The 26744-nt window shown below is 44.5% G+C and overlaps 1 protein-coding gene across 3 annotated transcripts in view; it reads right to left on the bottom strand.

Annotated features, from left to right (window-relative positions):
* Positions 1-23269, bottom strand: part of CSNK1D (casein kinase 1 delta) — a 68924-nt gene extending 45655 nt beyond the window's left edge. For 2 of the 3 annotated variants that reach the window (XM_073310934.2, XM_073310933.2), the window contains exon 1: positions 22968-23269. In XM_073310934.2, coding sequence (XP_073167035.1) covers positions 22968-23043 — 76 coding nt within the window. In that variant the 5' untranslated portion in view covers positions 23044-23269. Of the gene's footprint in view, positions 1-14148; positions 14319-22967 lie in introns of all 3 variants that reach the window. The other variant, XM_073310935.2, reaches the window with a different exon arrangement.
* Positions 23270-26744: the final 3475 nt, after the last annotated feature.

Genomic DNA, 26744 nt, shown 5'->3' with positions numbered 1-26744 from the left:
GATTTCACGATGCATGACAGAAAGGGGCCATGACCAGGACACACTGCCATGCACGGTCAAAGTGAAGGAGCTGCAGAACACCTACCACAAGGCATGGGAGGCAAACGCTGCTGCGTCCATGAGCTGCCGGTTCTATAAAGAGCTGGACGCAGTACTCGGCGGCGACCCCACCTCCACTTCCGAAGACCACTGTGGATACTTCAGTGGCTTGCATGCCAGTCGAGAGCGGACCGAGCCAGGAGGAGGAAATCTTGGACGAGGATGTGGAGGGTGACCCAGAGGCAGAGCATGACTCCGAGGTCAGATGCATGCATCCAGGAGCTCTTTTTTACCCCAGAGGAGGCTAGACAGTCACAGGTGTTGGATGCTGGCGAAGTGCAACAGGAGAGGAGGCCCCTGGTAAGTGGATTTGATTTTGGGAATTGCTGAAGCAAGTTGTTGGGGGCAGGTGGTTTGCAGAAAGCAGGCTTGTCTCCCACCGCATGCCTAGTCTGAGCAGCGGAACAGGCTGCTGATTGACTCCCTCACTTCACGTGAATCTGCCTCAGAGATCTCCAGGAAACTCTCATGGAGATACTGAGCAATCCGCTGCTGACCCTCAGCAGCAAGATATCTTCCATAATGATCACATCCTGTGGTAAGTGTGGGGATAGGAATGATTATCAGGCCCCCCCCTACTGTGCTGGCTCCCCCAAGAGCCAAGTGCCCAGTGTACACAAGGGTCCGGGAAGCGTGATTTACCTTACGGCTGCGGCTACTCATCATTTTGGGGGTCTTGTGGCTCATGTGTGCTTGCCTGGGGTCAGCCAGTTAGTGACAGGTGTGAGAGTACGGGCTGTGTTTTAAATCACTGAATCAGTGCTGTGTGTGTTGCAAACAATACTGCTTCTGTAAAACGTTGCGTTTAAACTTCACAGAGATGAGCTTGGGAGCCCTGCCTCCCTCTTTCGTTACCGGCAGCTGAACGGCTGCGCATAATTAGAAAGCGGCCACGAAGAACTAAGGAGGACTTTTTGCGTGATCACTGAATCATAGAATATCAGGGTTGGAAGGGACAGGAGGTCATCTAGTCCAACCCCCTGTTCAAAGCAGGACCGATCCCCGACTAAATCATCCCAGCCAGGGCTTTGTCAAGCCTGACCTTAAAAACTTCTAGGGAAGGAGATTCCACCACCTCATAACATAACATAAACCTCCCCCACTGCAACTTGAGACCATTACTCCTTGTTCTGTCATCTGATACCACTGAGAACAGTCTAGATCTATCAACTTTGGAACCCCTTTCAGGTAGTTGAAAGCAGCTATCAAATCCCCCCTCATTCTTCTCTTCTGCAAACTAAATAATCCCAGTTCCCACAGCCTCTCCTCATAAGTCATGTGTTCCAGTCATTTTTGTTGTCCTCCGCTGGACTCTTTCCAATTTTTCCACATCCTTCTTGTAGTATGGGGCCCAAAACTGGACACAGTACTCCAGATGAGGCCTCACCAATGCCGAATAGAGGGGAATGATCATGTCCCTCAAACTGCTGGCAATGCTCCTACTTATACAGCCCAAATTGCTGTTAGCCTGAACACACTATTGACTCATATCCAGCTTCTCATCCACCGCCCCTGTCCTTTTCTGCAGAACTGCTGCCTAGCCACTCTGTCCCTAGTCTGTAGCAGTGCATCGGATTCTTCCTTCCTAAATGCAGGACTCTGCACTTGTCCTTATTGAACCTCATCAGATTTCTTTTGGCCCAATACTCTAATTTGTCTAGGTCCCTCTGTATCCTATCCCTACCCTCCAGCGTATCTACCACTCCTCCCACTTTAGTATCATCTGCAAACTTGCTGAGGGTGCAATCCACGCCATCCTCCAGATCATTACCGGCTGCCAATTAGACATGGAGCCATTGATCACTACCCGTTGAGCCCGACAATCTAGCCAGCTTTCTATCCACCTTATAGTCCATTCATCCAGCTCATACTACTTTAACTTGCTGGCAAGAATATTGTGGGAGACTAAATCAAAAGCTTTGCTAAAGTCAAGGAATAACATGCTCACTGCTTTCCCCTCATCCACAGAGCCAGTTATCTCATTGTAGAAAGCAATTAGGTTAGTCAGGCATGACTTGCCCTTGGTGAATCCATGCTGACTGTTCCTGATCACTTTCCTCTCCTCAAAGTGCTTCAAAATGGATTCTTTGAGAACCTGCTCCATGATTTTTCAAGGGACTGAGGTGAGGCTGACTAGCCTGTAGTTCCCAGGATCCTCCTCCTTCCCTTTTTTAAAGATGGGCACTACATTAGCCTTTTTCCAGTCATCTGGGACCTCGCCCGATCGTCATGAGTTTTCAAAGATAATGGCCAATGGCTCCGCAATCACATCCGCCCACTCCTTTAGCACCCTTGCATCCGGCCCCATGGACTTGTGCTCATCCAGCTTTTCTAAATAGTCCTGAACCACTTCTTTCTCCACATTGTCTGCACCAATGACAATCACCTCTTAGCATTACAAGCATTGCACTCACGACCACAGCAACAAATATTAGTGGCTTTCAGCTTCAAATTGCTGCCTCAAGACATCCCTAATCCTTATGGCCCTGCGCTGCGCCCCTCTAATAGCCCTGGTATCTAGCTGTTCAAACTCAGCCTCCAGGCTCTGAGTCTCTGCAGTTGAGCCCTGAGTGAAGCTTTCATCCTTCCCTTCACAATTATGGAGCGTACAGCACACGGCTATAAGCATAGGAATATTGTCATTGGCCAGGTCCAGCTTCCCATAGAGACAGCGCCAGCAGGCCTTTAAATGGCCAAAAGTACACTCAACAATCATTCTGCACTTGTTCAGCCTGTTGTTGAACTGCTCCTTGCTGCTGTCAAGTTGCCCCCTGTATGGCTTCATAAGCCACGGCATTAAGGGGTAGGCAGGGTCTCCCAGGATCACAATGGGCATTTCAACTTCCCCTACGGTGATCTTCTGGTCTACAAAGAAAGTCCCTAAAAGATGCTTGCGTCATGCACCTTTCTGGACCAGCCTGCGTTAATGTCTGTGAAAAGCCCACGGTGATCCACAAGTGCCTGGAGAACCACTGAGAAATACCCCTTGCGATTAATGTACTCAGTGGCTAGGTGGTCTGGTGCCAGAATTGGAATATGCATGCTATCTATCACCCCTCCACAGTTAGGAAAGCCCATTTGTGCAAAGCCATCCACAATGTCATGGTCTTTTGGAGCAGGATGCAATTAATGGCCCTGCACACTTCCTTCAACATGAGTCCAACAGTCGACCTTCCCACTCCGAACTGGTTAGCGACCGATCGGTAGCATCTGGAGTAACGAGCTTCCACAGTGCAATCGCCATGTGCTTATCCAATGGCACGGTAGCTCTCATTCTCCTGTCCTTGCGCCGCAGGCCGGGGGCAAGCTCATCATACAGTCCCATGAATGCAGCATTCCTCATCCAAAAGTTCTGCAGCCACTGCTCGTCATCCCAGACATGCATCACAATGTGATCTCACCAGGCAGTCCTTATTTCCCAAGCCCAAAAGCAGTGTTCCACTGTGGTCAGCACCTATGTGAAAGCCACAAGCATTCTCATGTCGTAGCTAGTACGCGTGGTGAGATCAATGTCGCTCGCACTCCTCTTGCCTCTGTAGTTTAAGGAATAACTCCACTGCCAATCGTGATGTGTTGGTCAGAATGAGCAGCATACTGGTCAACAGTTCGGGATCCATTCCTGCAATTCCTGAAGAGGTTGGGCGCGCAGTACACAAACCACTGAAAGATGGCGCTAACTGTGGATGGAAGCACAGGGATTGCTGGGATGCAAAGCAATGCATCACGGGGCATTGGGACAGGACCCAGGATGCCCCGCGACCCCCTCCATCTTCCCACAACTCTTAGCAGCAGAAGAGGAAGAAATGCTCTATGGGATAGCTCCCCAGAATGCAATGCTCCAAATACCACTGCAAGTGCTGCAAGTGTGAACACACTATTGCGCAGGCAGCTGACAGTGTGAACACACAACAGTGGTTCCCTTCAGCGCTCTCTGAGCGGCACTGCAACTCTGCCAGTATAGACATGCCCTGAGACATAGTGGGAAGCCATTACCTATAGCCCAGACAGAACATTCACAGGACAATCCATTCAGTGTAGATAAGCGTCTTCCATTGTGAGTTAAGTGTCCTTTTGATGAGCCACTTAATTTGAATGGTCCCTTCAAGATGTGCAAGCTATTTACCTTGTGGGCGTTACCTCAGGAGCAAACATTTGAAATCCAGGTATAGAGCCAATACTCATAACTTCAAATACAAAAATGATACATGCATACAAATAACATAATTATATTCAGCGAGTCATAACCTGTCCAGAGACACCTTACTTGACAACCTTTGTACAAGATTTGTTGCAAATATATAACAGTGGTTGCAACAATGATCTATATGGTCATATTTTAAGCAGATAATGTCACACTGTGCAACCCAGAAAATACTCTGGTCAGAAAGGAGAGGGATGTGGCTCTCCTCCCAAGATAGGCAACAGCTGGGGAGCTGGAAGCATGAGTATCAATAATGGTGCACTTTTGCCCTGAACTGTGACAGATCAATTAACTTTATTTTTTTAAATTTAGCTCTCTAATATTCTCTACTTATATTTTTGATTAAGAACTCAAGATTGTCATGGCAGGAAAATATGGAAAAGTAAGTATCACTAATTGTATCTTTAAGCGCCAAAATATTTCCCGTTTACCATTAAATTTAGATAGTTGAAAGATACTGAAACCTACATAACACTGGTTTAAAGCCAATATGCATTAGATATTGAAGGCTACGAAGTCAAAGGTTGCTGTGCTACATTAAAGTCTACAAGTGGGTGTAAGTCTTCTTTAGAGTGTAAACTGCATGTTTCAAAAGTCCCATTATTTGTGGTCTATACATCATTCATTAATGTTTTAGGTATATACAGATTTATACCTCATGCTGCTACTGTACATGACAATACAGGTTAAAATGAAAACTTATCTGATTATGAACCATCTTCTCTGTTCCTCCTTTGGGTTAAGATATATTTCTATGAACCATTCTAGAATTAAGAATAAATATCACCATCTAATTTGTAGCCAACTCTCTAGAAGATGGACCTGAACTGTGTTCTGAACAGGTAAAAAGCTTATCTTGATTTCTGGTGATAGAGTTCCACAGGTCAAAGTCCTTCCTTTCCTTACTGGGACTGAAAGTTATACCTCAAGTTCTGTAATCTACAATGGCTTTGTTTCACTGATGGAAATAAAGGCAGTTTCTAGACAAGTTAGAACTTAGAGGTGAACCATCAGGATCTGCAAAAGCAGATCAGCAATTTGATGGAAAGCCAGTACAGGGCACCGAACAATGGAGTGGTATGCTCGTAATCTGTCCCAATCAAAGAAAAATTGAAATTAGTATGTTGGATCAGCTGAAGTTATCTTGAGGCCCCCACAGTCAACACTAGTGCCGAATCAGTTTAAAAAAAAAAAAAAAAGCACTGACCAGCATGGCTAAGTCCCTATATGAATGGAAAGTCCTTCCTGATGACTGGATACTGAGGCTATATGTACACTAAAGCAGCTGCACCGCTGTACTGCTTCTGGTGAAGATGCTCTAAGCTGATGGAAGAGAGCTCTCCCTTTGTCTTAACTCCTGCCTCCGCGAGAGGCAGTAGCTATGTCGGTAGGAGAAGCTCCCCTGCTGACATAGCACTGTTCACACCAGTGCTTAGGTTGGTGTAACTTACATTGCTCAAGGGTGTGAATGTAAGTTATACTGAAGTAAGTTGTAGTGTAGACATAGCCTGAAAAATACATTTTAGCCAACTAGATGTCTAGGTGCAACAATGAGTAAAGCAGGACGAAAACCACAGCTGAAAGGTAGATAACTACTAACGGCAAAGAATATGTCTATACTGCAACGTCAGCCCAGGGTTTGAACTCAGGCTCAACCCTAATCCCCCTTCCATCTACACACAAATCACACTAACCTAGGGTTTTGTCCCAGGATCCCCACAGGGATGAAGGGTCCGAGCCCGAGTCAAACGGGGACCAGGATTCAAGCCTTATTACTTTGCAGTGTAGCCACAGGCCCATTGGACTCATGCTTGGAGTCCACCAAAAGTATTCTACAATCCCACGGGCTGGTTTTCTTTGCCCCATGGACAGTCAAGTGTTCCCACGCTGCACCATGAACAGTGGGCAAGAGCAGCCACATTTTGGGAGGGGACTAGAAAGCCTGGAATATGAGTGGTTGGACTTGGGACCGCATAATGCAGTGTAGACACTGGAGCCCAAGTCAGGGACCCAGAGTTCAACAATTGCTAACCTGGGGTTACAAATTAGTGTAAACATTCAAGCCCTAAATTAACAAGCCTAGGGTCTGCTAACTAGAGTTCTACTAACCCTGGGCTTACACTACAGTGCAGACATACCCAAAGAAGTGTGTCTTGGACTTGGGGAGAAGTTATTTCTAGAAAGGAAATCTACTAAGTTAATTTTCAGTTCTCTGAGGGTATGTACTAAAAACATGCAGCTGGACCACATCAGCTGACTTGGGCTTATGGGGCTGGGCTAAAGGGCTGTTTAACTGCAGTGCAGATGTTTGGGCTCAGGCTAGAGCCCAGGCTCTAAGGCCCTGAGAGGTGGGAGAGTCCCAGGGCATAGGCTACAGCTTGAGCCCAAACATCTACACTGCAATTATACAGCCCCTTAGGCCTAGACCTATGAGCCCAAGTCAGCTGGTATGTGCCAGCCATGGGTGTCTAAATGCAGTGTAGACATACCGTGAGTGCCCATAGGGGACTTACACTACAGGAAAATAAGTTGTACAGCTTTCTCTGTTGAAAATAAGGTCAGCTCAATTATATTCTGTGTATTCATCATAAAATACACAGTCATAAACTCATTAATTTACATACTAAAAGTCAAATCTTTCTCATCTGCTGAGGTCCCATCCTGCAAGAGCAGCCTGAAGAGATCTTAATCTACACCTAGAGCAGCTGTTGATGACTGGGGGAAGTGGCCAGTCACAGAAGGGAATGGGGTGGATTGATTTAAATCAAGACTACTTAAATACATGATTTAAATCACCAAGTGGAAAGCCTCAGTTTAAATAATTGATTGCAATCAAGTTTCCTTTAGGTACATAATTTTCTAAAGAAAGGTGCATTCTTATTGGTTGATATAACCACTAAAACGTGTTTATTTACAACTCAATCACCCATTTAAACTATATTTGGTACATATTTTTGCTACCAAAGAAGGTACACTTATGTACATTTATTTAAGCAATTATATATTTTAATATTTTCAGATTCTTATTAATTGTATATTTTAGTATGTTAGAAAATGATAAATGATATATTGCTTATTTACTAGATAATTAAGTTTTTGCACATGATTTGTGTCAAGATGCATTAGTATAAGAGGAATTTAAACAAGCAAAAGAACATATACAGTTTCTTGTTATTAAACAAAACAAGACCTTAATACAGTATGTGACCTACTGTGCCATATTTATAAAGCTTAACCTCAAAAGTTATGTGGAAAAAAATCTACTCTTTAATTATATAAAAAAGATTTTGATAGAGGCTCATGGATTCAGCCCATTTTTTTATTTAAATGTTTTAAGATAAATTTAGGCCCTAACATATTTTATAATAAATTCAGATTTAATTTTGAACAGTTTTATTTTTAAAAAGAAACTATAATTTAAACAAAATTCAAAAATCCATCAATTTTTTTTTTCAAAATCATCATCAATTTTTATTCATGTTATAAAGGAAATAATCAAGTGATACATTTTCTATTTTGGATCATGATCTTTCCCTCAACTTGAGACATTTCAGATGTAGCAAGGATGAGAGTAATTAACCACTGGAATCACATCATGGGTTGTGGTGGATTCTCTATCACTGACAATTTTTAAAACAACACTGGATGTTCGTCTAAAAGATATGCTCTAGAAATTATTTTGGGGAAGTTCTATGGGCTGTTACACAAGAGGTCAGATTAGATAACGACAATGGTTTCTTTTGGCCCTGGAATTTATTAATATGACTAAGTCTATTACTTTGGATAAGTGTGCCACTGTGAGATCCACCCAGACGTGGCCTAGCTCCCTAAATACAATTGGAACACTCCTTAGTTCTGTGACTATTCTAAATTGCCTTCTTTAACTAGTCTACTTTTGTGTTCAGTATCCAGTTTATGCCCTAAGGGTGGCATGGTAACTTTCCATTTAGGAGGGCATCTATATTGCTTCGGCATTTACACCTGAACTTGAAAATTTATGTATGCTACCGTTGTGTTGTCTGATCAAACCAAGACATAATCCTGTAAGTCTAGGAGAACCAGCCTGATCTCTTATCTCTCAGAAGTAGTTGTTCTAGAACTGGTCTCTGAACCCCTTCACATTTCCTATGTATTGCAATGACCCAATCATGCTCCCCTGTCCTGAACGGCTGGCACCCATAAACAAAATTTCAGGTCCTGGATTGTGATCCTACCATCATATAAAATTACTGGGGAAGTGGTAAATAATGAAGACAGGTCACTGATTCAGAGGGATCTAGATTGCCTGGTAAACTAACTACAAGCAAACAAATATGCATTTTAACATGGGTAAATGTAAATGTACAAAGGAAGGACGAATGGAGGCCATATTTACAGGATGGGGGACACTGCCCTAGGAAGCTGTGGCTCAGAAAAAAATGTTGGGATTGTGGTGGATAATCAGCTGGAACATGAGCTTCCAGTGTCAAGCTGTGGCCAAAAGAGTTATTGCAATCCTGGGATGCATAAACGGGGGAATTTTGAGTAGGAGTAGGGAGATTATGTTACCTCTGTATTTGGCACTGGTGTGACTGCTGCTGCAATACTGCGTCCAGTTCTGGTGCCCATAATTCAAGAAGCATGTTGGTAAATTGGAGAGGGTTCAGAGAAGAGCCACAAGTATGATTAAAGGATTAGAAAACATGCCTTATGACAGACTCAAGGAGTTCAATTTATTTAGTTTAAAGAAAAGGTTAAGGGGTGACTTGATTACGATCTGTAAGTACTTACATGGAGAACAAATATTTAATAATGGGCTCTTCAATCTACCAGAGAAAGGTATAACATGACCAATGGCTGGAAGCTGAAGCTAAATAAATTCAAACGGGAAATGAGGCATACATTTTTAACAGTGAGAGTAATTAACCATCAAACCGTACCAAGGGTTGTGGTAGATTCTGCATCATTAACAATGTTTAAATCAGAACTGAATTTTTCCTAAAAGATATGTTCTAGGAATTATTTGGGGGCAAATTCTATGGACTGTGCTATACAGGAGATCAGACGAGATGATCACATTGATTGCTTCTGGCCTTAGAAGCTATGAATCACCTGGGGTTCCTATTTCTACTAAGTAACTGACTAAGTAAATCTGGCTGGTGTCTTCACTTTCACAGTGACATCTCAGGCTGGGAATGGTCAAAAGTCTCTAAGAGGAATCGCTGAAGCACTCATGTGCAGTCAGGCCTATAGAGTACACACTCTACATACATGAGACCAAAACACCACAGAACTGTAGACACAGTTCTGATACACCTCTGAGAGCAGCATCTGAAGCTTGTTGAACCTTCTTTCCTGTTTCAGAAAGACTCTGGCTTTCCAAGTTTCTATCTTGCCCCTTAGGCAGAAGGTTCTCTGTGAGGGGTTCAGCGATCTTCTGTGTTTATTGAGAACCCATGTGCAGGAAGCATGGAGAAGATTTTCTGAGGTTAACTCCTGAAAGGTTCCTTGGGATTATGCTGATAAAATGCCACTGTTTGAACAGTTGTGTAAGTGAGCTCAGGTATAACTGAACTTAGCTTGGCTATTGTAACTATCAATAAAAGATCTGCAGGGGTGGGCACGGGAAACAGATCTGAAGGCAATGTTTTGTATTGCTAGTAAAGGTTCCTACAGTTGAAGCAGAGAAACTCCCAGGTCCACTGATCTCATCTCTTGAAGAGACTGAACAGAGTGGAAACTAGAATTTCTATTCTGAGTTTAATCTTCTTTATTAATTTGTTCAGATTCTTAAGGTTGAGGACAGCTAGGACTCCTCCAAATCTTTCTTACTATGAAAAAACTGCAAGGAGAGCCCTTCTTGTGGACAGACTCCAGTAACCCTAGTTCCAGGAGGTACAAGATCTCTTTTAGAATGGTTTGGCTTTTAGAATGGTTTCTCTTTTCCCTCAAGCCTGGAAAGGAGACGAAGGGATGTGGAGGAGTCTGGAGCTCCCGAGAGTATCCATATTGCACTCTCATAACCAATGTTGAGAAGTCAGTTAGAACTGCGTATCTAAAAAGGGAGATATCTTGCCACCTAGGCCTATCTCTGAGTAAATGCTGACTCAGTTGCAGTCAGACTGATTACTTTAAGAATTGACTGGACCTGTTTCTTGATCTGAGTTTCTCCCTGGTGTTCTCTAACTAGGTTTTATCCCTAGAATGAGTCCCGTCTTTGGCACTATTTGTGTGGGTAGGAACAAAAGGAACTTCTCTGTTATGTGGTCTTCTAATCCATCTCCATCCATCCATCTTGTTTCTTGACTTTAGCAAAGCTTTTGACACGGTCTCCCACAGTATTCTTGTCAGCAAGTTAAGGAAGTATGGGCTGGATGAATGCACTATAAGGTGGGTAGAAAGCTGGCTAGATTGTCGGGCTCAACGGGTAGTGATCAATGGCTCCATATCTAGTTGGCAGCCGGTATCAAGTGGAGTACCCCAAGGGTCGGTCCTGGGGCCGGTTTTGTTCAATATCTTCATAAATGATCTGGAGGATGGTGTGGATTGCACTCTCAGCAAATTTGCGGATGATACTAAACTGGGAGGAGTGGTAGATACGCTGGAGGGGAGAGATAGGATACAGAAGGACCTAGACAAATTGGAGGATTGGGCCAAAAGAAATCTGATGAGGTTCAATAAGGATAAGTGCAGGGTCCTGCACTTAGGACGGAAGAACCCAATGCACAGCTACAGACTAGGGACCGAATGGCTAGGCAGCAGTTCTGCGGAAAAGGACCTAGGGGTGACAGTGGACGAGAAGCTGGATATGAGTCAGCAGTGTGCCCTTGTTGCCAAGAAGGCCAATGGCATTTTGGGATGTAGAAGTAGGGGCATAGCGAGCAGATCGAGGGACGTGATCGTTCCCCTCTATTCGACATTAGTGAGGCCTCATCTGGAGTACTGTGTCCAGTTTTGGGCCCCACACTTCAAGAAGGATGTGGAGAAATTGGAGAGAGTCCAGCGAAGGGCAACAAAAATGATTAGGGGACTGGAACACATGAGTTATGAGGAGAGGCTGAGGGAGCTGGGATTGTTTAGCCTGCAGAAGAGAAGAATGAGGGGGGATTTGATAGCTGCTTTCAACTACCTGAAAGGGGGTTCCAAAGAGGATGGCTCTAGACTGTTCTCAATGGTAGCAGATGACAGAACAAGGAGTAATGGTCTCAAGTTGCAGTGGGGGAGATTTAGGTTGGATATTAGGAAAAACTTTTTCACTAAGAGGGTGGTGAAACACGTGAATGCGTTACCTAGGGAGGTGGTAGAATCTCCTTCCTTAGAGGTTTTTAAGGTCAGGCTTGACAAAGCCCTGGCTGGGATGATTTAACTGGGAATTGGTCCTGCTTCGAGCAGGGGGTTGGACTAGATGACCTTCTGGGGTCCCTTCCAACCCTGATATTCTATGATTCTATGATCTCGGACTTCACTTGAATGGAGAGTGTACGCTTTGGCTTGCCTATATTCTCAATACTACAGTAGAGTGCCAGTTTTCCTATAGGTAAGGTCAAGAGTTCCATTTTGTTTAAATATTGACGCTTCTAAGTGCTTAAAAATCCATATGGTTACTTGGACTGCCTTGAAATTTGGAGTCCCTCATGGGGTGTGGGACAGGGTTGGTGATCCAAATTTGGGGTCATCTGACATGGAGGTGTGACTGCACCCCATATTTGTCCTAGTAATATTATTATAATATAGTTATGGCATAATTATGATGCATTTTGTACAAGATAAGTCATGTGAGGTGTCATTGGAAAAGTTATGATTTGCTGAATATGATTATCCTATTTGTATGCATGCCTCATTTTTGTATCTGAAGTTATAAATACTATGTATCTGTACTTCAAATAATTACACATAAGTTACACCCACTACACTAGATGCTTTCAGTCTACATAGCTGGTTTGGTTGGGCCTATTTAGGGCAATGAGCCATTAGGGAAAACAGCAGACCTTATGAGAAGCTTATATCCCACCTGGTGAGCCTTCCTGAGAAGGCTACAGATAGCCTGTAAGTATTGGCTGCTGTGACGCTACAAGGACATGTGACCAGGCCACTGGAAGCCATCTTGGGATGTCAGTATTTTTCCACAAACCAGTCTGGGAACCAGGTTTTGAAACAAAGGGCTCCCACCATATGCTAAAGCTATATAAGGCAGGGAGTGACATCATCCATGGTTCTTCACTCCCCACACAAGCTGACTCCTGGAAACACCTCTGGAACGAAGACTGAACTGGGGGAAGTGCTGGACCAGGGTGGATTTGGTTTAAACCAAATTGGTTTAAATCATGATTTAAATCACTAGTCAGGAAGACTCTATTTAATCCTGGATTTCTACATAAAAGTACATTATTGTTGGTTGTTATAACCTTAATACGTCTTCTTCCCACTAAGAGATAGATGTAGGTTTCATTTTTAGAAGGTACACACTATACATTTTTAAAGTGATTTATTTTGAAAACTTTTCAGATTAGTTTTACAGCTATATCAGAAAATGAATGATTGTTTGGTTATTTCATTTACCAAAGGTAATTGAAGCAGATAGTTCACCTCCCAATGACTTCATAAATATCTACAATTCAAACAGGTTAATCATTAATATTTGGAGGATTTTCTCACCATGCTGTATTAGGAGGAGAACATCACCAGACAGACATTTAAATTGTTTTATTTAACTATTTCTCACCTCTATATAGTATTTATTTATTTTAAAATATTTTTGCCATTAACAAGCATATTATCTCTGGAGACACAAATCCACAGTTTGAAAACTACAAAACTAAGCATTTCTGATGGTATCTTCTAGACTGAGCACTGAGTCCCATTGGGTAGATAAGAAAGATTTGACCTAAATAATCTATACAGAAGCCCCCGGAACCCCATAAAATTGGGTCCCTAATCCATGAACTATTGGAACTCATTTACAAAGCTTTTCTTAAGCATTACATGAATATATTGTCTCATACCATAGAATTAGAATTTATAATCTCAATTGCATGATGAGATATCTTTGAGCTATAATGTACCTTAATTAAAACTATCTTTAGACAGGTTTTTTTCCTCAAAAAGCATTTTATCAAAAAATCCGATTTTTTTTTTTTTAATTTTTAAATAATTGATTTTTATCCACCCTGTGCTGGACCCAGGGTGAAGGGATTTCTAGCCTGTCTATGAAACACCTGGGGATTCCAAGCTGCAAAGCAAGTGTAGCTTGTGCCTTAATCTACAAGTCTCAAAACGTAATAGCAAAATTTATTTTAAGTACATCAGAAGCAGGAACCCTGCTAAACAACCAGTGCGGCCACTGGACGATCGAGGAGCTAAAGGAGCACTCAAGGACGGTAAGGCCGTTGTGGAGAAACTAAATGAATTATTTGCATCGGTCTTCACAGCTAAGGATGTGAGGGAGATTCCCAAACCTGAGCCATTCTTTTTAGATGACAGATCTGAGAAACTGTCCCAAACTGAGGTATCATTAGAAGAGGTTTTGGAACAAACTGATAAATTAAACAGCAATAAGTCACCAGGACCAGATGGTATTCACCCAAGAGTTCTGAAGGAACTCAAATGTGAAATTGCAGATCTACTAACTATGATATATAATCTTTTAAATCAGCTTCTGTACCAGATGACGGGAGGATAGCTAGTGTGATGCCAATTTTTAAAAAGGACTCCAGAGGCGATCCCGGCAATTACAGGCCTGTAAGCCTGACTTCAGTACCAGGCAAACTGGTTGAAACTACAATAAAGAACAATATTGTCACACATATAGATGAACATAATTTGTTGAGGAAGAGTCAACATTGTTTTAGTAAAGGGAAATCATGCCTCACCAATCTATAGAATTCTTTGAGGGGGTCAACAAGCATGTGGATCAAGGGAATCCATTGGATATAATGTACTTAGATGTTCAGAAAGCCTTTGACAAGGTCCCTCACCACAGGCTCTTACGCAAAGTAAGCTGCCACAGGATAAGGGGGGAGGTGCTCTCGTGGACTTGTAACTGGTTAAAAGATAGGAAACAAAAGGTAGGTATAAATTGTCAGTTTTCAGAATGGAGAGAGGTAAATAGTGGTGTCCCTTAGGGTCTGTTCTGGGACCAGTCCTATTCAACATATTCATAAATGATCTGGAAAAAGGGGTAAACAGTGAGGTGGCAAAATTTTCAGATGTTACAAAAATACTGAAGATAGTTAAAACCCAGGCAGACTGCGAAGAGCTACAAAAGGATCTCTCAAAACTGGGTGACTGGGCAACAATCTGGCAGATGAAATTTAATGTTGATAAATGCAAAGTAATGCATATTGGAAAGCATAATCCCAGCTATACATATGAAACGATGGGGTCTAAATTAGCTGTTACCACTCAAGAAAGATCTCTGAGTCACTGTGGATAGTTTTCTGAAAACATCTACTCAATGCGCAGCGGCAGTCAAAAAAGCAAACAGAATGCTGAGAATAATTACGAAAGGCACAGAAAATAGGACAGAAAATATCATGTTGTCTCTATATAAATCCATAGTATGCCCACATCTTGAATACTGTGCGTAGATGTGGTTGTCCTGTCTCAAAAAAAGATATATTGGAATTGGAAAAGGTTCAGAAAAGGGTAACAAAAATTATTAGGGCTATGGAACAGCTGTATGAGGAGAGATTAATGAGACTGGGACTTTTCAGCTTGGAATAGAGACGGCTAAGGGGAGAAATGATTGAGGTCTATAAAATCATGACTGGTGTAGAGAAAGTAGATAAGGAAGTGTTGTTTACTGCTTCTCATGACACAAGAACTAGTGGTCACCAAATGAAATTAATAGACAGCAGGTTTAAAACAAAAGTATTTCTTCACACAATGCACAGTCGACCTATGGAACTCCTTGCCAGACGATGTTGTGAAGGCCAAGACCATAACAGGGTTCAAAAAAGAACTAGATAAATTCATGGAGGATAGGTCCATCAGTGGCTATTAGCCAGGATGGGCAGGAATGCTGTCCCTAGCCTCTGTTTGCCAGAAGCTAGGAATGAGCAACAGGGGATGGATCACTTGATTACCTGTTCTGTTCATTCCCTCTGGGACACCTGGCACTGGCCACTGTCAGAAGATAGGATACGGGGCTAGATGGACCTTTGGTCCGACCCAGTAGGGCCATTCTTATGTTCTTAAGTCTGCCTGTACCATCAGTTACGGTGAGAATCTGCTATTTATATCCAATCTATTTAGTATATTAATCTTACTTAGCATTTTTTGTTCATTTGCCAGGTAATCTGCTTTGATCTATTTGCTATCACTTAAAATCTATCTTTTGTAGTTAATAACTTGTTTTTGTTTTAATATAAACCAGTGAGCTTTGATTGGAGTGCTTGGGGAAAATCTCTGCTTGGTTACCACAAGTGTGCATTGTTCTCCCCACATTGAGGGAGAGGTGGACCAGGTATTAAACCCATATACCGGCCAGATTTGACCAGGGCAAGATGGTACTGCTCTGGAGTACTGGGCTGGGAAGCTGGGGGTTAGAAAGCCTGAGTGTAACTGCAGCTGGGTATGTCCCTACCTGTGTGAATGCTGGTGAAAGTGCAGGCTGGAGGGCTTTGCAGCTTGTCACAGCAGTACAGTATGAGAAAGCACCCAGGCTTGTGGGTCAGGGTGCTCAGTGGTACCCCAGTTCTAGGGGGCACCCCTGGGGAAACCCATCACAGGGGTTCCTGAGATATACCCCCCAAAACAACTTTGCTTAAGACTGACAGATTTTACCAACTTTTCTGCAAAGCCATGGTTTGATCATTGGCCAAATGAACTCAATCACTCAACATTTATCCCAGCTACTGCATGACAACCACTAACTCTTTAAGGAAGAAACATTGAAAACAGTATTCAAAAAAAGATTTTGGCTCTGCAGATAGGCACGAGCCTAATGCTCAAATGCCAAATGGATTATGCTGCACAGAAGCAGACAGATTTCCCAAGAGAACTGTGAGCCAGCCATGGTTCTGGACCCGCACAGTTTAAGGGGACATTTTACAGTCATTGAAATTGAGCAACATTCTGGCACTAAGAATAGGGCTCTATGTTTGTCATGGAAGTCACGTACTCCATGACTTCCTGCGACCTCTGTGACGACTTCTGTAGTGGCCTGTGTGGCTGGGTTAGGGTTAGCCAGGCAGCACCCTCCCCTAAGATTCAATCAGGGGTATTTATGATGATTTTTTGAGTCTTGCCCATGACCTGTCCATGACTTTTACTAAAAATACCCATAATTAAATTGTAGCCTTAACTATGAGTTCAAATCTGAACCTCTGAAGAAATCTGAAGGGGGAAAAAAGTTGGCATGTTGCTACAATTTGACTGTCTAAGGGTTTTTGTTTTGGAAAAATTTAATCAGAGTACAGCAGAAAATTCAGAAGGTGCTAAAACTATTTTTTAAAAGAAAATAAATTACACAAATGAACGCCTCCTGGGAAGGAGGGGAAATTAGGGAGTGAAGACATAGGGAGGGGTTTGGGGCTACAGTGAGTGGAGGGGGATAAATGAAAATGTGTGGTGGGGGTCAGGGGGAGTGGGAGGGGAGACACACTAAAAGGGGTTTCATGGAGGTGGGTGGAAGGGATCGGGGTAGAGGGCACCTGTTAGCCTATATTCTTCCTTCCTGTGGGTGTGCTGGGGTCTGGGGGTCACCTGTCACTCTGGAGTTGGAGTGAGGGATGAGAAGAGGCCTGCTGGGAGCATGCATGAAGCATACAGTGCCAAGACCTGGGTAAGGAGCTAAGAATGTGCACGCTTGATGCATATAATTGGTTTTAAAGAAATAGCACTGGGTGTGGGATGAGAGCACTCAGATGAATGGTGCAGTTCACACATCTGAATTATTGTTTCAATTGTAATTGTGTCCACAGGGTGTTCCCATTCATCTGAGAACATCTCATTGAGATGAATGGGCCACTCATTGGGGGGAGGGATAGCTCAGTGGTTTGAGCTTTGGCCTGCTAAACCCAGGGTTGTGAGTTTAATCCTTGAGGGGGCCATTTAGGGATCTGGGGCAAAAATTGGGGATTGGTCCTGCTTTGAGCAGGGGGTTGGACTAGATGACTTCCAGAGGTCCCTTCCAACCCTGATATTCTATGATTCTATAAGCACTCCATACCTCCTCAGAGCCTCCTATGTTTTCAGGATTAACCTTTGCTGGGAATCTGGATATAGCAAAGCAGATGTTGATAATTAATTTCATACAATATTACAGCAGAACATGACTTCTGCTACAGTTGAGATTAAACAGAAAAGTCTTCTGAAAGGATGATTCTTCTTAGTGCTCAAAATCTATATGCTTGCTCAGATTGGCCTGAAATTTGCTATCGCTCATGGTACAATGGGGTAATGTTAGCAATCAAAATTTGAGCAAGGGGGTTCCTGCGATATAGCCCTCCTCCATTTTATCAACTTTTTTTGTGCACACTTTTCTTCTAAAGTGCTAATGACTTAATGGGGACAGGAAGTGAAAGGTGACCTGGAAATGGGGGATGGGAGGACTATATGTTGTGGGAGAAGTGAGGGCAGGAGAGAAATACCAGTCTTCTCTCACACGCTTAAAGTTAGTGCTCCCCTGCCCAGAGACACCCCCTCCCCCCCCAACAGATCTGTATGCCCAGTGCCCCTCCAGCTAAACTCTCCCACAGACCCCTATGCCCAGCACCTCCCACCCAGAGACTTCCACAGAGTGGGAGTGCAGGGCCAGCAGCCAGGACCCCGGGTGCAGGGAGTCAGGAGTGGAGCCCCAAGTAAAGCCTGGGGGTGCTGTAGCATCCCCCCCACACTTAGTTCCCAGGCCTATGCTGCCCAGCACCCCGCACAAACCCCTCACTGCCTAGAGACCTCCGCCCCCCAAGACCCACTGCCACGCACCATGCCCCGCTGCTGAACTCACCAGGCCCACTGTTGGCAATAGTGCTCCAGCAGGGCTGGGCTGCCTAATGCCCTCTCCCCCTCAGCTGGCCCCGCATCCTGCTAGCCCAGAGTGGCAAATTTTGAATAGTTTTTAGCACACAGCTGGGCTGCAGCTGTGTGGTAATCGGGTGGCCCGCAGGATGAGAACCACTGTATCAGAGAAAAGAAAAGGAGTACTTGTGGCATCTTAGAGACTAACAAATTTATTTGAGCATAAGCTCTTGTGAGCTCCCATCCTGTACCATACCACCACAGCTGCAATCAGTAAAAGCATTCCAGATGGAGATCACTCAGTTTGAAAGAGAGGACTGGTGGTGAAGCATTCTCTGTTAGGGATCATCACCTCTAGAAATAGCCTTCTTTCTTACCCTAGTCAGAAACAGTCCTGGTCTGCTAACCTTCAGGGCATGCCACATGAATATATTTCCATCAGCTGCTGCAAAGGATAGGATTTGATGGGGATGAGATCCATGTGGAGACAGTGTTTTGTACGGGATCGAGTTCTGCTGGATATGATGTTAAGCTGCTATTTAATATTTCTCCTCATAACTTGTATAAAGAGCACCTAAGAGCCTTGTATAGGCACTCTTTGTATAAACCCAAATAAACTATTACCTTAAAGACAGACAATAAATGAGACAGTATAAAAAAACCTCAACTTCAGTTTTTGAAAGAGTGAAAAGTGAGTGTTACATTATAAGGCCTTATTTTACTTAATAAAAACAAAGGCAGGTGATGTTTTTAACCCATACAATTATGCATTCCTATTTCCCTGTTCCCTCATTTTAAATCTAGATACTTTTCAATGTTTATATCCATCAGTGAAAATGTTTGGTTTTATTCTGTCCTATTTAGATGTAAGAATTAAATGATACATGGTTATACTCTAGAGCAGTGTTTCCCAAGTGGTGGAGTGTGACTGCTGACAGTGATCAGGGAATTGCAAGGCATTTTATTACAATTCTAAAGAAAAGAAAGTTTCCAGAATAATTTTGGGGTGGCCTTCATGGTTTGTGGTCAAACGTAGCAGTAGTATAGATTTTAAAATTTTATTTTTAATAGTAAACGTAATGGGGTTGTGAACATTTGACTTAGAATAAGGAGTTGCCAAACTGACAAACACCATGCACAAGTCTGAAACACAGTGCGCCAAGTTTTGTCATCATTTATACTGGTTTGACTCCAAAGACTGGTCTAGCGAATTAAACTTTAGAACAGCTATCTATTTTAAATTTGTTATTCTTCTCTAGCTGTATACTGTACATTCTTGGGACTATTTAAAATACCATCTGAGAATCCATTCTACTTTTTTTTCCCTTTTCCTTTCAAGGGGGCAATTTCAAAAGATTTAGGCATATTAAACTCTTAGTTCTTTTTAAATTCCCACTTCAAACTGTTTTATTTCAGATAGTGCTTTGGATTTTGAAATTCTGCCTGCAAGTCCCACACAGCCAGCTTGATGTGATTCTAAACACCTACAGTTTGAAGGATGAGGCAGAGAATCTGAAAGCACAAAGTCACTGAGGAAGAACTGCTGACTCCTGTCTAAAAAGTGTCATTTGAGAGGGCCCTAACCTCCCAGCACATCCTATATTTGTAGTGAAGGAGGATAAGTCAGGGAAATAAATCAAAATCCCAATCTAAAATTTGGGTGGATTCTTAAAATCTACAGAGTGAATATTAAAAGCCATTATTGGTTAGACAGTGAAATAGGTTTTAAATAATTTTAAAAGTTGTTTTGACTAAGTTATGCCCTATTCATACTGGCTTCACAATTGTGAGAAGAAACTAGTTTTAAAAAAATGAACAAGGAGTACTTGTGGCACCTTAGAGACTAACAAATTTATTTGGGCATAAATTTTTGTGGGTTAAAACCTACTTCATCGGATGCATGCAGTGGAAAATACAGTAGGAAGATATATATACACACAGAGAATATGAAAAAATGGGTGTTGCCATACCATCTATAACAAAACTGATCAAATAAGGTGGGCTACTATCAGCGGGAGAAAAAAAATTTTTGTAGTGATAATCAGGATGGCCCATTTCAAACAGTTGACAAGAAGGTGTGAGTAACAGTAGGGGGAAAATTAGCATGGTGAAATAGTTTTTACTTTGTGTAATGACCCATCCACTCCCAGTCTTTATTCAAGCCTAATTTAATGGTGTCCAGTTTGCAAATTAATTCCAATTCTGCAGTTTCTCGGAGTCTGTTTTTGAAGTTTTTTTGTTGGAGTATTGCGACTTCTAGGTCTGTAATTGAGTGACCAGGGAGGTTGAAGTGTTCTTGACATCTGATTTGTGTCCATTTATTTTTTTGCATAGAGAATGTCTGGTTTGGCCAATGTACATGGCAGAAGGGGCATTGCCAGCACATGATGGCATATATCACATTGGTAGATGTGCAGGTGAACGAGCCTCTGATAGTGTGGCTGATGTGATTAGGTCCTATGTTATTTTCCCAACATGGAGGAAAAACAGTGTAGACTCAGCTCATATTTGTTTCTATTTCAACATTTAGACAAACAATACCTATTCTAGGCTCTAGACACCCTACCAGGTAGCTGAATGCACACACATAATAAAACTAAGAATTGCTATTCACAAAAACATCACATGACAGCTCCTGGGGGGAGGGTGGGGACAGATTCTCTCCCCCCACCCCAAAAAGTCTACATAATTAGCCTCATTCCTTCAAACTGAAACTCTCCCCAGATGTCTGCCAAAACATGATGTTTGTTAGCAGCATGCCCTAACAGTGAACTCAAACTAGTTGGTTGTTCTGAACCAAAAGAAGGGGTCACTCTCATGCAGGATATTCTGCAAACAACTCTCTCCAAGGGATTGTCCAGGATAGCAAATACAGGACTAATACTTCACTTGTTCAGCTCCACCAGCAGAAGCTCTAGTGTAGATAGGGATGACAAGCACTGGCTTGCTCTCTTGCCTCTACCATCACCCCCAGAGATGGAACTGCAACAGTGGACAATTACAGGTCTGAATATACTATGGGAACTCCAACTCAAATGCCTCTGCTGATCTTAGCTATGGCAGTATTGCATGGTGAGAGGCAGAGAGTGGCGATCAATGCATCTGCGGTCAATTTAGTGGGTCTTCACAGATCACTCTCCCATTGACTCCTGTACTCCACTGGATCGAGAGCATCTCCCGTCAACATCGCATAGTGTGGACCCCGCAGTAAGTAGATCTAAGCTATGATGATTTGAGTTACACTATTCACTCAAATTGCGTATCTTAGATTGAATTTCCCCTGTAGTGTAGACAAGGCCTTAGGTAGGCAGGCCCCGCAAAACCAGCATCTTAAAGTCCACCCAGAAACCCATAGGTAGCCAGTGCAGATTCTGGAGCACTGGTATTACATGTGCGTAGCAACATATACCACCATCCTCAGCCTTCTAAATGAATACATTAATAGACCCATAGAATCCTGATCTCTGTCTATATATACTGCAGACCTTCAGCTAGAAACATGGAGATTTCATTTCACGTGTTCTATTCAAGGATAATCAATATTCACTGCCTGTGAACAAGTGATTTTAGTTTAGAAGTTAGTTCTGACGAACAGCTGTCCACTGCAATAAGAAATATTGTAGTGTAGAAAAGTAAATTAATTTGTGTACAGATACAGCTGATACACACACAAATCAGTGATATTCTTTTTAACCTAGGTGGCTACAGTTTCCCAGCAGTGGTTGCAGGGAAGTAAGTTTTTCTGGCTCATCTTTGGAAGGCTATTCCAATTTTTGAAAGCAGACATCTGTGGTAACATGCTACACATAGAATTTGAAAACAAATCCCATATGTAGCATGTTTGCACAGGTGTCTGCTTATCGAAATTGGAATAGCCTTCCAAAGATAAAAATCCAGAGACCTTTTTTTCAGAACACATTAAAAATGTGTTTAAAAAGATGCAATTTCTCAAGTCTGCTTATGATTTAAATTATTAATAAAATCTAGAGGCCCAAGTCAGAACTAAGGAACCACCGTGATAGGTACTGTGTGAACACAGAGGAAGAGACAATCCCTGCCCTGAAGAACTTAAGACAAGACTGGGTAAGTAAGATACACAAGGCATGAAAAGTCACAGAGGCCCACTACATTATAATGGTTTTTAAAGGGTTTGATTTTTTTTGCCAAGACCTAATTATCATTAGTTGGCTAATTTCTTATAGGCCAATCAGAAATGTAGACAAAATCACAGCAATTTCATCAACTCTATAGCAATTATCATGATATCTATTTCAAGTCACTTGACGCAGTCCTCAAATGGTAAGTCAGTATCCTTATCCCGTTTTAGAGATGGGAAGACAGTGGAACAGAGTATGAAAACAGCTTGCCCAATGTCACAGAGGGAGTAAATCAGCAAAAAATGAGCACAGAATCCAGGAGACCTGGCTGTCAGCCCTGTCTAAATTAGAACGTGATGCTTCAATGCGAATTTAGTCCGTCCTCCGTATGTGGCAACAAGAAGCTTCCTGAGATTTGGGGGCATTTCTTTGGCAGCTGAACAGCTCGGGCGGCACCGGAGGATAAACGGACTCTCACCCCACCCCCTGCTCCCTATCCCAGCCCGGGAGAACACAGTGAGACTCTTCCAAGAGCCCTCACCCCTCGCGATAGGCCCGTGAGCCCCAAGGCAGCTGCCCAAGCAGCGCAGAGACAGAACCCTGCAGGACAAGGCTCCACGTCCACGTCTTACCTAGGTAAATATCCCCGAAAGAACCGCTCCCGATCTTCCGGCCCAGCCGGTATCGGTTCCCGACTCTCAGCTCCATGGCAGCGGCCCAGTTCGGCTGCTCTGCCCCCGCAAGTCGGCTTCACGGATGCCAATTCAGAGCCCGGCAACTGCTGTGACCATTGCAGCCCCCAGTCCTGCCGCTCGAAACCAGTGAGAGGAGCGGGCGGCGCCGCTCCCCGTCGGATGGACGCGGATTCCCCAGAGTCACGGATCTCCTCAGCGTCTCCGGGCCTGAGCCGCCATAACTGTGTGACCTCACTTCCCTAGCAACGGGAGAGGGAGGAGAGGGGTGGGGCTCACTTGGTTGAAGGGCGGGGCCTCGGGTGGTTTCTGTGGGGGAGCGTGGACCGGAATCAGCCCCCTCATCGGAGCCCGGACCGCAGCCCCATCTCTGAACAACGTAGGCCCCCAACCCCAGCCTCATGGCTAACATACAGGAAGCGTCAGCCTGGCTACAGAAACTGTAAAAACCAGGTGGATCCTCTGCCAGTCAAAGGCTCCTAGGCCCTAGATGTCTCAGACCTGACCCCCATTAGACTTCTGCTAGCGTATTTAATAGCACCTTCATCCAGTGATGAGCTGCCAAAATCTTAACAATGGGTTCCCTCCTCAGCCCATGAGGGGGTCGTTGCCCACCCCCGCCCCCTGGGACTCCTGCCCCATCCAACCCCCCTGTGTACCTTGATGCCCCCCCCCAGGACCCCTGCCCCATCCACCCCTGGCCCCTGACTACCCCCAGAACCTGGCAGGAGGGTCTTGTGGGCCACTGTAGTGGGTGCCCACCCCACCCCTAAGAGCCAGAGGCACCTGCTGGGGGGCGAGGTGCAGAGTCCCAGCGGTGCTTACCTGGGGCAGCTCCCAGGAAGCATCCGGCAGGTCCCTCTGGCTCCTAGGGGTGGGGGAGCATAGCTGCGGGAGAGCAGGGGGAGCGGCCATTCCCCCACTGATCACATCAACAGTGGCACCTTAGGTGCCAACTTCCTGGGTGCTCTGGGGCTGGAGCACCCACGGGGAAAACTGGTGGGTGCAGAGCACCCACGGGCAGCTCCCCGCCCCACGCCCAGCCCCAGCTCACCTCTGCTCCGCCTCCATCTCCTCCCCTGAATTCATCGCCCCGCTCTGCTTCTCCGTGCCCCCCCACCCCACGGCTTCCCGCGAATCAGCTGTTCAGCGAGAAGCCAGGGAGGACTGAGAAGCAGGCTGCAGCTTCCCATGCAGGCTGAGGGTGGCGGAGGTGAGCTGGGGCGGGGAGCGGTTCCCCTGCGTGCCCCCCCCCCCGGGTTACCTGCTGCGGCACGGGCGGCCATCCTCGCGTCCCCCCCCGCCCAAGCTCACCTCCGCTCTGCCTCCCTGGGCCTGAGCTGGAAGCCGCCGCTTGCTTCTCAGCCTGCCCCGGCTTTCTGCACGAACAGCTGATTCGCGGAGCGGTGGGGTGGGGGCGGAGAAGCAGAGCGGGGCGGCGCATTCAGGGAAGGAGGCGGAGCGGAGATGAGCTGGGGCTGGGGGGGCGCGGAGAAGCGGGGGGGGTGGCGCGTTCAGGGGAGGAGGCGGAGCGGAGGTGAGGTGAGCTGGGGCCAGGGGTGGGGCGGGGAGCTGCTGGTGGGTGCTCTGCACCCACTAAATTTTCCCCTTGGGTGCTCCAGGGCTGGAACACCCTTGGAGTCAGCGCCTAAGGTGCCACTTTTGGCCGGTGAAATTTAGAAGCCCTTTTAGAACCGGTTGTCCCTCGCGGAACAACCAGTTCTAAAAGGGCTTCTAAATTTAACAACCGGTTCTAGCCAACCTGTGCGAACCAGCTCCAGCTCACCACTGCCTTCATCCCCTCCTGCTCTGCACACAACCTTCATCTAAAAGGATAGAACCCTATAGAAACGCTACACCTGCAGTTTTGCATACATACTGCATACACAGAAATTCCATCAATGTCTACCAGACAGAACTTGGATGATTTTCGTGCACAGCAACATCACAAAAAGATGAGGAGAAAAATGGCAGCAGGTATAAGTTGCTACCAGATCTGGCATGTACTAAACTGCAAGTAGAATTGGAAAAAGTACAGAGACAGTAACAAAAATGATTAGTGGTATGGAACAGCTTCCTTATGAGGATTGATTAAAAAGACTGGGACTGTTTAGCTTGGAAAAGAGACTGAGGGGGCATATGATAGTGGTCTATAAAATCTGCATGGTGGGGAGAAAATGAATAAGAAAGTGTTATTTACTCCTTCACACAACACATGAACCAGGGGTCACCCAATTAAAATGCTTTACAAACATTGTTTTCAGTCCTATGAAAACACCTAGTTAACTTTAAGCTTTAACAAATAATGCTATTGATTCCAGACTAATTTGGAGGTACATTTTCTTTATATAAGAAGCTCAAAGATAGGTGCCTTCAGGAATGAATGATACAAGAGTGGAGTTTCCTTTCCTTTAGATATCTAAATCCATACCTAATATTTTCCTGTAGTGTTAAATAATGCATGTGGGAAATATTATGCATGTCATTGCAGAACTCTGGGTTATGGTTTGCATGCTGTTTGATTTCAGTGGGGCCATGGTTTCACCCCTAGTGATGAGTATCTTGGTGTGTAGGGCTTGTGCCCTCTTGGGCTGGGTGGGGTGTCACAGTGAAAGTCTGAATTTACAGCAAATGGCAGCATGCTAGTACAGAGATGGGCAAACTACAGCCACTGAGCTCCAGGTCGGGGAGGCTCGACCCCGGCCCCTCCCCAGCTGTCCCCCTCCCCAGCAGCCATGCTGCCGCGCACAGCTTGCACCTGCCCACCTCCCAGGCTTTCCAATAAGCCTGTCCTGCCGCCCTGAGTGGCATGGTAAGGGCGGGGGGTTGGATAAGGGGCAGGAGGTCCCAGGGGGCAGTCAGGGGACAGGGGACAGTTGGATGGGGTGGAGGTTCGGGGTGCGGGGCAGTCAGGAGACATGGAGCAAGGGGATTGGATACGGGGTGGGGTCTAGGGGGGGCAATTAGGGATTGGGGTCCCAGGAAGGGGCGGTCTGGGGACAAGGGGGGGGTTGGATGGGTCAGGAGTCACATAACTTAATTTATTCAGATTCTTAATTTTTACATTTTTCTTATAAAATGATGAATGATACATTCTTATTTACTACATGATTAATTTTTTACTTATTTGCATCAAGCTCTATTTGGATGGAAATTCAAATGTAATTTAAAATGCACAAAAATAGCATTTAAAATTTATTATTAAATAAAACTATCTTAAAAATACTGGATACATAGTTATCAACATTGATTTATTAAATAAAGGAGATAATGGAAAGGGTGGCCAATTCAGGCAATCAGAACAGCAGAGCAGACCAATATAGGAACATCCCTATGCACGTGTCCCTTGTACATAAACACCTGGATGAAGATGGTGAGTATTTAAGGATGGGGGTGTATTGGGTGTGTGTGGAAGCTTACTACATCATTTCAGAGACGGAAGAGCAGCCTTGTCTAGACATTGCCCTCCAACCCAAGTCCCATACGAAGTCAAAAACACTATCCAGGACTTGCCCTTTGACTGTTCAGGACTCTTTTCAGAGCAAACAGACACTAGGGTCCACAGCCTGAAATACTCGTGGGCAACCCTGAAGTCTCTGGGGCTTCGTACGCCAGCCCCGCAGAGAAAGCCCTTTAAGCCACAATCTGCCCCTTGCTTCTATTCAGTTCCTTCTAGGCAGGACTATAACAGGAAGCGGGGTAGGCGTAATAGGCACA

The sequence above is a fragment of the Lepidochelys kempii genome, chromosome 14, assembly GCF_965140285.1.
Source record: "Lepidochelys kempii isolate rLepKem1 chromosome 14, rLepKem1.hap1, whole genome shotgun sequence".
Classification (NCBI taxonomy): Eukaryota; Metazoa; Chordata; order Testudines; family Cheloniidae; genus Lepidochelys; species Lepidochelys kempii.
The sequence above is the reverse complement of the archived record's forward strand: the minus strand, read 5'-3'. Positions and strand labels throughout refer to the sequence as shown.